The sequence below is a fragment of the Pygoscelis adeliae genome, unplaced genomic scaffold (assembly GCF_000699105.1).
Source record: "Pygoscelis adeliae isolate BGI_AS28 unplaced genomic scaffold, ASM69910v1 Scaffold4, whole genome shotgun sequence".
Classification (NCBI taxonomy): Eukaryota; Metazoa; Chordata; class Aves; order Sphenisciformes; family Spheniscidae; genus Pygoscelis; species Pygoscelis adeliae.
The window spans coordinates 555,896-568,111 of NW_008824986.1; the positions used below are offsets into that span (position 1 = coordinate 555,896).

The 12,216-nt window shown below is 57.0% G+C and overlaps 1 protein-coding gene across 1 annotated transcript in view; it reads left to right on the forward strand.

Annotated features, from left to right (window-relative positions):
• Positions 1-12,216, forward strand: part of PALD1 (phosphatase domain containing, paladin 1) — a 27,459-nt gene that overhangs the window by 2,007 nt on the left and 13,236 nt on the right. Inside the window, exons 7-19 of the mRNA XM_009325972.1 lie at positions 221-369; positions 455-551; positions 659-763; positions 3,735-3,830; positions 4,027-4,161; positions 4,791-4,907; positions 5,002-5,181; positions 5,895-6,092; positions 6,437-6,577; positions 7,044-7,115; positions 7,283-7,423; positions 10,521-10,676; positions 12,120-12,213. Of these exons, the coding sequence (XP_009324247.1) occupies positions 221-369; positions 455-551; positions 659-763; positions 3,735-3,830; positions 4,027-4,161; positions 4,791-4,907; positions 5,002-5,181; positions 5,895-6,092; positions 6,437-6,577; positions 7,044-7,115; positions 7,283-7,423; positions 10,521-10,676; positions 12,120-12,213 (1,681 nt within the window). The remainder of the gene's footprint in view (positions 1-220; positions 370-454; positions 552-658; positions 764-3,734; positions 3,831-4,026; positions 4,162-4,790; positions 4,908-5,001; positions 5,182-5,894; positions 6,093-6,436; positions 6,578-7,043; positions 7,116-7,282; positions 7,424-10,520; positions 10,677-12,119; positions 12,214-12,216) is intronic.

Genomic DNA, 12,216 nt, shown 5'->3' on the forward strand with positions numbered 1-12,216 from the left:
CAACGACCTAGAGCAGCTCGGGAGGGCGTGGGGACGCAGTAGATGGACCGCCCATTGTGCTGTGCCGGTCCATCCACACCATCCCCTGAGCAAAGGGGAGATGCCACCCACCCCTCCACGCCTGGGCAGGGCCATCACCTCCACCCCCGGCCAGTGTGGTGGCAGACCCGGGTCTTCTGGATGCCCCTGTGGTCCCCATCCCTCTGTCCCTCCCTCCTAGGAGAGCCCCAGCCTGCTGCGGCGGGACCCTGGCAGACCCCCACCGGCACTGCTCTTCGGCTGCCAGACCGGTGTGGGCAGGACCAACCTGGCCATGGCCATGGGCACACTCGTCCTCCACCACCACCGAGGAGCCGCCCAGAACCACGAGTAAGTGGGGCAGCCCCCAGGGCTGGGGCAGGGGGGATGCTCGTGCTCCCAGGGCCAGTTTGATCTCTCTCTTCTCCCACCCCAGCCTCCCCCACCTGCCTAAAACATCTCCGAGGGACAGGCTTCGGGTCATCCAGACCTTCATCGAGATGGTCCCCAAAGGGCAGCAGATAGTCGAGGAGGTAAGGGGGTGCCAGCGAAACCCCCGGCAGGGTGGGTGGGAGCGAGTAAGGTCGGTCCGACCCCCTTCCGGTGCTTGCTGAGCGGCTTTCCGCTTGCTCCTTGCAAGGTGGACGGTGCCATCGCCTCCTGCTCGGAGATGCATGACATGAAGGAAGCCATCTACGAGTACAAGAAGAAGCTGGAAGGGATCGGGGAGGACTATCAGATACAGGTATGTTAGTTAGAGGATCGCTCGAATGCAAGCTGCCTGCGCGAGGTAATTTATCAAGCTGTTTTTGCGCAGGGATGAGAAGAATGTAAATTCTGGAAGTCTGAAGCTTCCTGTGAGCTGGAAATTTCCCAGGGACGCGAAACCTGGAAGGTTGCGGAGCTCCTCTTTTTTTTTTTTCCGAGTTGTTTAAGAGCCATAAAATGGAGCAGGCTGGGATTTGGGGGAAAGCTGGCTGTTTTGGGCTTCGCTGCTGCTTCTGGTAGATGACCTCGGGGGCAAATAATATCCCGTGCCCTGGTTTCGTCGGCTCTAAAATTGGAAAATCCATACCAGCCTGGCTGGTAAAAGTCCTCGGGAGCTGGAAGGGATTGTTGCTTAGAGGTTTTCCTGCAAATATAGTCACTCAAGGTCAAGCTTTCCTATATGTAGATTTTTTTTTTTCCCCCCTTGGCTTTGAAAAGCCATCAGGGCGGTTTTCCACGTTGGAAAGCCATGATTTCCACTGTCCAGCCGGGGGGCTCCTCACCAGGCGATGGATGGATGGAGAGAGAATGCTCAGATGGAAACGCTGCCCCAATCCCAGCTTGTTCAGAGATTAATGTTCCCATTTACATGCTGAATGCGGAGTGGAAGTGCTGGGGCTGCTAAATCAGGCGCTGTGCGGCCAAAGCAAATAGGCTGGAGCAGAAAAGCACCATGAAAATGATTAAGCGAGGGGGAAAGAAAGCATTTACTGGCACTTTTTTGGTGTTTAGTGCCAAACCCAAATTTGGGGGGTTACCCCAAATAGGGTGGATTTGGGTATGTTTGGTGCTGCTCGTGTGATGGCAGATACTCACGGGGGAAGCTTGGGCATAGGGCAGAGGGCAGGGGATTTTCCCACTGCCTCGAAGCCTTTCCCCGACTCTTCCCTGCTGAGGAAGGCTGCTCTATGTCATCCTCGACACCAGGGAAACAAACGGCCAGGGCACTGCCGTAAATTAGCGACGAGGAGTGTTTATTTGAAGTCTGCATGGAGCGAGAGCAGGTTTAAACAATGGCGAGGGGCCAGGAAAATGTGCTGGTGGGGAGGATGAGGAGGGGAGAGGGGCTGATGCTCGGCCATCGGAAAAACCAGCCTGGGCTTGGTAGGGCTGGAGGGGCTGCAGGTGGTACCGGGGGGCTTTGCTGGGTGAGCCGGCAGAGTCCCACTTGCTTTTGGGGAGAGGAGGGGCTTTTCTGGGCCCAGAGGAATGATATCACGCTGGACTGTGGGTTTCTGCCCTGTGTTGGGGGCAAAAGTGGAGATTTAAGTCCTCAAGCGATGGTGATGCAGGGGTAGGTGCATCCTGGCATGGGATGCTGAGCCACAGCTGGGTCCCTGCAGTACTCAGCTCTCCACGGCTGAAACGCGAGTGGATCATCCCTCTTTTCATCAAAAGCCTGTTTAAGGGGAATGTTAAGAGATTTACCTTGGGTGAGAGTGCAGGGCTGGTTTTTATTGCAGGAACCCAAGCACTTGGGGAGAAATGTTGCTCTGCTGGCAAACCCAGCACGGCTCCATCCTCGCAGGCTTTGTTTTGAGTTTCCAGAGCAAAGCCCACTGCCCTGCCTCTTGATAAATGACAGTGGGCCGGATTTCTCTTGCGAAGGACAAGTAAATATTCATGAGTGAACCACATAACATCAGAGATGCGCAAGCCTGCTCACCAACCCCACCCCCTGTACATATATAGCCCCATTTTATAGGATTTTCCATCGTATCCTGGGCGGGGGGTCCCAATGGGCTCTCCAGGGATGCTCGCAGACCCTGTGCTGGGTGCTTCTTTGCTGGTGCCGGTATTGCGGGTGAATTTGTTGGGTGGGAGTTAGGATGTACAAACCCTGCCCCAAGGCAGCATGGGGTTTGTTTCTGAATTATGGAAAATCCACGGGTTTGAGGTTGTGTCCCCGGGAGGAGATAGCTCTGCTGGGGCAAGCACCTGGTTTGGGGAGGTAATGATGAAGATGATGAGGAGGAGAGCTTGCTTGAAGCCAGCTGCATAGGCTTCTGGGCATGAAGGGAAAAAAAAAATGGAGGATATTACAGGGCGTGTGGCTTATGTCTCTAATTAATAAGCTAGTCTTGCTGTTACTTAAGTTTGTCTAGCGTCATTTGGGGTCTGCCACCCCCCATGAGATGCTGACCCTGGAGTGGGTCCTGGGGGTCCTGCTGGGCTCTGAAGGCAGATGGGGGGTCCCTGACCGTTCCTTGCATTACCCGCCGCATGGGGCTGGGAGGTGATGTCTCCGACAGGCTCCCCGCATCCCTACCTGCAGCATTGCTGGCACGGGGACCTTTCTCCCCAGGGGGTGCCGCTGCCCGAGCATCTTGGCTGAAGGCCACGGAGGTGGCCCCGGGGTGGGGGCAGGACCCTGCATTAACCAACCCCCTCCCTTTGGGTTCGAGTCTTCTGTTAGCATCTGGACAGTGTATCCACCCTGGGACAGAAACGCCCCTTGGGTCCAGTTGGAACCGCTCCCGGTGTGTCCTTGGGCTAAAGGGAAGGTTTTGTTTGAGCTGAAATGCAAATTTATGTCTTTAAGCATCATTTAATATGGAAAACTTGAAATGTTGCATTTAAAGAAAGAAAAAAAAAAGGCATAAAAAACTATTCCAGATTGGGGTTTGGAAGTTCCCCCCCAAACCCCCGCCCCCCCCACCCTTCTCATTTGGAAGTGGTTTCTTTCCAAACAAACAGCTTGGTGAAGTTAGCGTGAATACACAAAAACCCTTCTGAGCGGCTTAAATGGCATTTCTGCCCCTCTTCCCCCCAAAAAACCTGCTGCATAAAAAAATATGCCTCAGGCCTGTTTGCTACTTGCTTGTCTCTCTTCTCAGCCAGCCACAAACAAGCGTGCGTAGGGCCTTTTCCCCAGCCTCCCGCTCTGCTCAGGGCTGCAGGACCGGTCGGTGTTGGGCATCATGAATCCCACCTGCCTTTGCTTTCAGGGGAGCAGCACCAAAGAGTATTTCCTCCAGAGGACTTTGCAGAGCCTTGAACGCTATTTCTACTTGATTGCTTTCAACTACTACCTTCATGAGCAGGTAAAAAAAAATACCAATCCAAAAAACCCTCCTTTGCTCTTTTTTGGCTTCCCCATGTAGTGCAAGGGAAGGGGTCTCCGCCTCTGAGTTTCCCAAGCAAATGCAGGCTTGTTTGGTGGGGGCGTGGGTTGCGCCCGGGCGGGGGGTGCGGGCCCGGGCTGACGGCGCGTTCCCCCCCGGCCCCCCCCGCCGGCAGTACCCCCTGGGCTTTGCCCTCAGCTTCAGCAGGTGGATGTGCCGGCACCCCGAGCTCTACCGGCTGCAGGCGGAGATGAACTCGTCGGAGCTCACCGTCACTGGGGACCTCGTCACCAAGGGGATGCGAGTGCTGGTGAGTACCTGTCCTGCACATAGGGATGGGGCTGGTGGCTCCTCGTCGTCCCCTGGGAATGGCACCTTCCTGGTATGCTCGCCCTCAAAGAGGTTTGGTGGGGTGGGAGAAGCGAGGGGTTTCCCTGTTGTAGGGCAGGTGCTGAGTCTTGGGGTCTCCAGGTCCATGTTGGGGTCTCAGGTCCACGTCCTGCCTGCATCCTTGGCAAGGATGGGCGTGTGGCCAGAGACCCCCTGTGCACACGGATGTGTCCGGCCCCACAGACCCTGGGTACCAGGATGCTGGAGCACCCCATAAGATGAGCCTGAGCTGCAAGCCTGGCTGCAGCTTCACCTTTCTTGGTGCTCCTGGGTGGCTGTGGCAGGGGGAAGGCGGCCACAGCTGTTGGTGGCTTGCTGCTGCTTTGGCATGGTGTTGCTGCAAGAAGAGCATCTCCCACCTTCGAAATGCAGCCGTGCGGCTTTGAGCCCTGGCTTCCTGGGGTTGGAAGGGTTTGGGGACTTCTCCTGAGTGGGGACCATGGGTGAGAGGTTGTGGTGTGCTGGGAACCCCTCTGCAAACCCGTGGGTAGGAGGGGGCAGCTGCAATGCCGGGGGGACACCCCTTGCCCAGGCTTTGCTCTGCTGCAGGTGGCGGATGAACGCTTCTGCCCAGACGTGCTGAGCACCGCCAAGGAGATGAGCGTGGCCAACTTCCGACGGGTGCCCAAGATGCCCGTCTACGGGACAGCACAGCCCAGCTCCAAGGTGAGGGGCACGCAACTGCAGCGGGCAGGGCGGCCCACAACCGGCCACAACGGGCTGCCAGCTCTCCCATCACCCTTGCTGCCCCTTCCCCTAGACCCTGGGGAGTGTCCTGCGGTACCTGACGGACGCCAAGAGGAAGCACGCCCGCATCGCCTGGATCAACCTCCGGGAAGAAGCGGTCCTGGAGGGGAACGAGCAGATCTATACGCTGCGGGAGCCCAGGCACCTGGAGGAGCTGATCCCCGTGCCCGCTGCCTCGCCCCAGCAGCTGGAGGTGAGCTCCTGCCTGCCGGGGAATGCTAGGGCCAGCGGGAGTTTCTGCCCATCCAGCAAGGGCTGATCTCCCCGTCCCAGGAGCCCTCGTGGGCAATGTCCGCAGGCTTTGATAGTCCCTCACCCCCCGGAGCTGCTTGTTTTGGGGCTTATTTCTTTTGGCAATGAGAGGCAGCAGTCGTATCGGGTGCCGTGCTTGGCTTGTGCCTTCCGTGTCTGCTGGAGGCTGGGGACAGCCCAGCTGATGCAAAACCAGGTGGTCGACCCGCTCTTTATCGTACTGCAAAGATAAAGGAGTCCTCCTGATTTCGCTGTCACCGTGTAAGAGTTCGCAAAGGCAGAGCAAAGCGGAGATCCTCCCCCGAAGAATTTATAGCGCAGCTTGAAAGTGAGGGTAAAAGGCACCCGGGGAAAGGAGAGCAGATGTTCCCAGCTGGGTTTCCAGAGGAGATAGGCAGCGGAAGAGCTTGGCTGCCAGCAGCAGTGCGGCCACGTGGAGGAGCTGCCCAGGGTGGTGAGAGATGCTCCTAAGGCTCCCATCAAGCATGGTGGGGACCGTGGTCCTGGGCAGAGGTGGTGGCCAGGACCTGGTGTGGGGTTTTGCATTGGCTGCAGGGTGTTTGAGAGGGGTCTTAGCCTGAATCTAAAAAAATAAAATCCTGAAAAAATTAAGAGGAGTGGGTCTTACGGTGAGGGTTTCTCCATCCTCTGCAGCAACTAGAGGCTACCCTGAAGGGTGATCTGCTGAAGTGCCAGAAGTGGCTGGAGGTGTACCTGGAGGCAGAGAAGCAGATGAAGATGTTCAAGAGCTGCCTGACCATGCAGGAGATATTCAGCCAGCAGAAGAATGCCTGCCAGGGGCTGACCTACCGCCGCATCCCCATCCCTGACTTCTGTGCTCCCAAGGAGCAGGTACCCTGGGTGCTGCCACCTCCTTCCGAAGCCATCCCTGCTGCTGTGGGGTGAATGTCACTTGGGTGCTCGGTACCACCCAGCCCCAGGACTATGGTGGTGTGCCCAGGCTCAGTGCGGGGTGCTTGCTGGGGCAGGGAGGGTCCCCTGGGAGATGCTGTGTGGAGACCTTGGGTGCCTTCAGCCAGCCAGGAACGGAGGGGAGGCTGCTGGGCTGGATCCGGCGTGTGCAGCGAGTAGCCGGGGATTTTAGCCGGGAGGCTGCTGGACAAGGGGGATCCCATGGTGGGGAAGGGAGGCAGGCTGCACCCATAACCCCCCCCCCCCGGCTTTGCTCCCGGCAGGACTTTGACCGGCTGCTGGAGGTGATGAAGAACACCCTGGCCGAGGACTCGCAGGCAGCCTTTGTGTTCAACTGCTCCAGCGGCCGGGGCAGGACCACCACAGCCATGGTCATCGCTGTCCTCACTCTCTGGCACTTCAACGTGGGTACTGGGGTCTGCAGCTCTCCCTGGGGGTCAGGCTGGAGCAGGGGCTGCTGGGGAAGTTCAGCACAGCCCGCAGCAGCCATGGCACAGTGGGAGGGTTAAAAAGAGCATGGGGAGGGCCAGGGTGGGCTGCGGGGGGTGGACGCCCGTACATTGGCCTCTTGCTGTGCCTAGCCCTGAGCAAGCTCCAGCAGTGTGGGTGCATTCCTGGTGAGCCTTTACCCTGTTTCCAAGAGCTCCCACCCCAGGATGAAGGGTTAAGGGCAGGAGAGATGTGGCTCCCTCCTTGCAGAGCGGATGGTGGGGGTAAAATTTTGGTCTTCTCTGCCCAGGCAGAGGGGAGGTGGAGGATGCCTGGGGTCCTGGTGGGTTGGTTTCAGGGTCTGCATTTCTGCTCAGCTGTTGGGCAGCGGGGATGGGGCTGTGCACCCCCTAACGTCCCAGCCCTCTCTGACTGCCCCAGGGCACCCCCGAGATGAGTGAGGAGGAAATAGTGAGCGTGCCTGATGCCAAGTACACCAAAGGGGAGTTCGAGGTGAGTCCTTGAGCCTGACTCTGTTTCGGAATCCCCCACTGAACCCACTCCTTGCTACCTTAGCCACAGCTGCTTGTTTGGAGGGGCTGGGTCCTCTCCCGGGCAGGGAGCAATCGGAGGCGAGGAGGCACCCGGTGAAGCCCCTGCCACTTCTACCCACACTCCAGGTGGTGATGAAGGTGGTCCAGCTCCTGCCCGACGGTCACCGGATGAAGAAGGAGGTGGACATGGCCCTGGACACCGTCAGCGAGACCATGACGCCCATGCACTACCACCTCCGAGAAATCATCATCTGCACCTACCGGCAGGTGAGCGGCACCTGCATGCCCTCTTCCCCATCGGCATGGGGCTGCCCGGGTCTGTTGCAGCTGATCCCAGAGGGTGCAGCCGGGCTCTGGGACCAGCCCTGCTGAAGCTGGACGGTTTCTTGGGCTGAAGCTTTCTGGCATGTCACTGGAGAGGTGCCAGGGCTCTTTTGGTCATGGTCACCCAGTGCTGTCTTGCATCCCGTGCCACCCCGCATCCCACCTGTCTGGTGCCATCCTGCATCCTAGCCAGCATCCCGGCCAGCGTACTGACCTTCTGGTGCCATCCCACATCCCACCCGGCATCCCACCTATCTGGCACAGGCCTGCATCCCGCACCATCCTGCATCCTTGGCCAGCATCCCACCTGTCCGGTGCCATCCTGCATCCCACCCAGCATCTCGCCCATCTGGCACCGTCCTGCATCCCATTCAGTATCCCGCATCCCTCCTGTCCGGCACTATCCCACATCCCGGCTGTCCGGCGCCGTGCAGCCGGCAGAGGGCAGGGCCGGTCTGTCCCGCTCCGCTGCCAGCCCCGAGGGCTCCTCCGGCTCCTCCGAGCTCGGGAGGGTACCCATCCGTGCCCAGGCAGGAGGCATCCCATGGCCGGCCAAGCCCATGGGCCGCAGCCTGGCTTTACATGGGAGCTTCTGTGCAAGCTGATAAAGGGGAGAAAGGACAATTTTTTTAGATTTGGGGTTTTCTTAAGCTGTGTGACTATTTCATGGGGCCTCAGAAGGGCTGAGCTCAGGGCTCGGCACTGACCCTGCCCGGGCTGGATCGACCCACGTCCCTGCCAGCGATGGTCTTGCCCGCAGCTGCCATCGACCCCTGTTTTCAATTAATGGCTGCGAACGATTGACCGGGGGAAGAAAACCCAAAGCATTTAATCACCCGGTAACATCCACAGCTCCCCGGGCATTTGCCTCTTGGTTTATGGGGTCCTCTGCATTTTTTGGGGCTGGGAGAGAAAACCTGAGCTCTGTGGGATGAGCTGCTGGGGACTGAACATTTGCAGTAGCAATAGCGACTGTGAAATTATTGGGGATAAGTAATTTTATTTTATTTCCCCCCCCTTTATGTATTACGGGGAGGTGGCCACGTAGCCAGTGGGAAGTCTCACCTACTTTATTGCGTGCTTTGCTGCTGCAGAGCTAAAAACTCGCATGCTAAACGCGCGGCTGCCTGCTTATGGATGTAATTATGCTCTCCGCTGACCCAGAATGATCCCCCGCCTTGCTGCTGGCTCCTGCTCACTGTGTCTATAGGCTCAGCCCTGGGGGTCCCGGGAGAAAGGTCCCGGCAGAGCAGCATCGCTGGGCTGCTCCCGGTGTGGGTTTTTTTCGGAAGACAATTCCCGCGACCTCCTTGCCCCTCTTCCCGGCGCTTGGTGGTCAGGACCAGCACGTGGGTGTTCCTGGGCCGTATCCTGTTTCCGGGCTGGCCATGTCCAACTCGCCCTGGCAGCCCAGTGGGAAAGCGAGATAAGCAGGGAGTCATCCGCTCCCCCTGTGCCCTCTGCCCTAGGAAGAGTCTTTTGTCACCGCCTGCATTTTGCATTTCCCTCTTGGCTGTTCCGTCCATCCCGTTGGATTTGGCTGGATGCACATGCAAATGCTTTAATTATTTTTTGTTTTTTCCCCCAGTGACGGGTAGCTTGAAAAAGAGAATTATGGGAATTGTATAGTCTAGGCATTGCCCTAATGGACTTTTAATTAAGCCGTGGTTAGTGTTTAGAGAAACGTGGGGTTTGAGTGAACCAGCGGCATCACGGGATGGATGCTGTGTGCCCGGGGCTGACGCTGCTTTGCAGTTCTTGGAGCTTGCCAGGAGATGATTTGGAGGGCTGGGGCCAGCAGGAGGGAAAGAAAAGGTGCTCTGGTACTTGTGTTCATTTGGTCCTGCCCCTTCCCGCCCCTAACTGGGAGGAAAAAATAGGAGAATATAAGAAAAGATTAAATAATAGGATAAAAGATAAATAATAGGATAATAAAATAAAAATTAAATAGGATAATATAATAACATGGTAAATAATAGGATAATAGGATCTGCTCTCTGCAAATATTGGCACATAGGTGCAGAGGAGACACCTTTTCCAAGGACAGAACCGCTTGCCTGGTGCTGCCATGAGTAGGGGTGCAAATGGGTTGAACAAACCCCGATTTTTAAAGCCCACGGGTGGAAATGTTTGTGTGCCGTGGCAACGAGCGGCTGGGGAAGGACCTAGAGAAAGCGGAGCGGGCTTGTCCCTGAGGGCGGGTTGGTGCTGACATCGGAGCAAGGAATTGCTGCTCTTTGGGATGGTCTGCGGGGTTCGCAGCGGGATTGACTGTGGGATCAGGGCTTTTATGCCAGCTGGCTGTTTATTCCTTATTTATTAATTCCTAGAAGAGGCATCACTGCAGGGCTCATCTGTTCTTAAAATAACATCTATAATAATAATATAATTTTTAATGTATATATTTAAAAAATGGTAATAGGAGGTGCGATGGCCACCAGCCTCAGAGCGGGGCGCTGCGTGGCTGCCGTGGCCTCTCCTCCTCTGGCGGCAGAGGCTGGATCTGACTGCGGGATGCTGGAAAGGGACATGTTTTTTCCTGGGAAAATGCTTTGCAGTCCAGGAGCTCATGGTTTCGGCTATGGTTTGCACCTGGGCATCTATTCCTGGCCCCTGGGCACACGCCCCCCACGCACTTAACAATCCCTCATCTATTTTTGAGGTCTGCACAGTAACGTGGAAGTTTTTATATGCTGGAAACCACAAGGTAATGAGAGCCTGAACTGCCAAGCCACAGTGGGAGCGGGCTGGAAGGATGCGCTTATTTTTGTCCTCAAAGTGGTCCTCCCTCCTCAGCTGGAGGCCAGGCGGGGGCTGCAGGCTGGCCTGGGCTCCTCGGGGGATAACGGGGTCAGAGGGCTGATGTGTAGTGGTATATGTGGTTTTTCCCTAGCGCAGGAGGTCCTCATGGGTCCTTCACCACCAAACTTCTCATGTGGGATGGAGAGCAGGACCGCGGATGAGGACTCGGTGCAGGAGCTGCCTCTCGGATGCTCTCCTGAAGCGGGTACCACCTCAGCCGGTTTCTTGCTCCTTCCAGGGGAAGTCGGGCAAGGAGGAGAGGGAGATGCGGATGCTGCAGCTGAGGAGCCTGCAGTACCTGGAGCGCTACATCTACCTGATCCTCTTCAATGCCTACCTGCATCTGGAGAAGAAGGACTCCTGGCAGCGGCCCTTCAGCCTCTGGATGCGCGAGGTGAGGCTTTCCCTGCCTAAACTGCCAGCAGGACCTCGCTCCACCTCGTATTTACAGGGCGTTGGGAAGCAGACCCCCATTTTTATTTTATATATGATTTTTGAATGGTTGTTCCTTCTCTCTGGGTGAGCTCCCGTCTTGCTGGGCTGGTGGCTCTCAGGAAAAGCCAAGCAGGTCACTACAGACGGGTGGCATCCCACTGCATGGATGCGGTGCTCCCCCCACCCGAAACCTGCCCTTTTCTGAGTTTTCCAGGGTTTTATTTTGATCTGCCAGCTGCGATTACAGCATCTGGGGGTGGAAGGCCACCAGCGAACCCCACTGGACCCCTCTGCCTGGCTTGGTTAGCTTGGCTGGCTCTCCTTGTACCCAAATCCACCTCTAGTCTCTTTGCAGCTTATTAAAAACACAATATCCCGGCCAAACAGGTTGGGGGAGTGAAAGGAAAGAATAATTAAAAGCAGCCCAGCTTTGTCTTGCCTGGCCGGGTGGCGCAGGGGGTGGAGGGCCTGAGAGGATGGGGATGCTGGCGCTGGGCATCTGAGAAAATTGGGACCCAGCTGAAAAAACTGAATGGGGTGTGGGTGAGAGACCCCAAATTTCCCATATTTCCTCTTTTTTTTTTTTTTAATTTTTATTATGCAGAGATTAGTTTTTCTCTCCCCGGGTTTGTGTGGTGCTAAGCGGGCAGCGCCTGCCTTTGTGGGAAAAAACCTCGTCCCTTCGCTTGCCTCCGCCAGTGCTGCTAATTCATATTGGCATGTTTGATCCGCCGGGCGGGAGATGAAAGCGGCGGCTGCCAGCTCCGCTCACCATCCGCCTCCTTCCCCATCTCGCTGGAAGGGGCTGTGGCGAGAAGGGGAGGGTGGCCGGTGCCCACCCTGGCGCAGCATCCCCGTTATGCCGGTGTTTGCATTGCCCGGTGGTGCCGGGGGAGGCGGTGGCTGGAGCTGGACCACCTTTTAGTGGAGATGCGTGACACTCGCTGTTGGCTGGATGCTGGGTGCGTGGGTTTCAATGCTGCGTCTTCAATGCTGCATCTTCAATACATGGGTTTACATCTGTACCCTGTCCCCCCTGTTTGCCGGAGGGGGGGAAATACACCCAACCTGCTGATAAAAGGAGCTTTTGACCCCAAAAGTGCCCCTTCCCACTGCATAATCTCTGCATTTTTAGCAAAAACAAGGCGCCACTGTAGCTTTTTGGCAGAAGGGTGCCAAAGCCAACAAACCCTGCGAAGGCTGACCCCAGCAGCGAGGAAGCGGCTTATGAAATGTATAAACTGCGGGTGGAGGAAAGCTGGGGTGGCTGCGGGAGGCGGGTGGGTACCTGGATGCAGGGAGATGCTCGGGACCTTCCCCGTGCATCTTCACCCGGGAGGTGGCAAAAGCATCCCAAGGATGCTGGGGGGAGTTTTAATCTCTCTTCTCCCTCCGCTTTCAGGTGGCGGCGGTGGCCGGGGTCTACGAGGTCCTGAACCAGCTGGGCTTCCCCGAGCTGGAGAGCCTGGAAGGCAAGCCCCTGTGCACGCTGCGGGGCC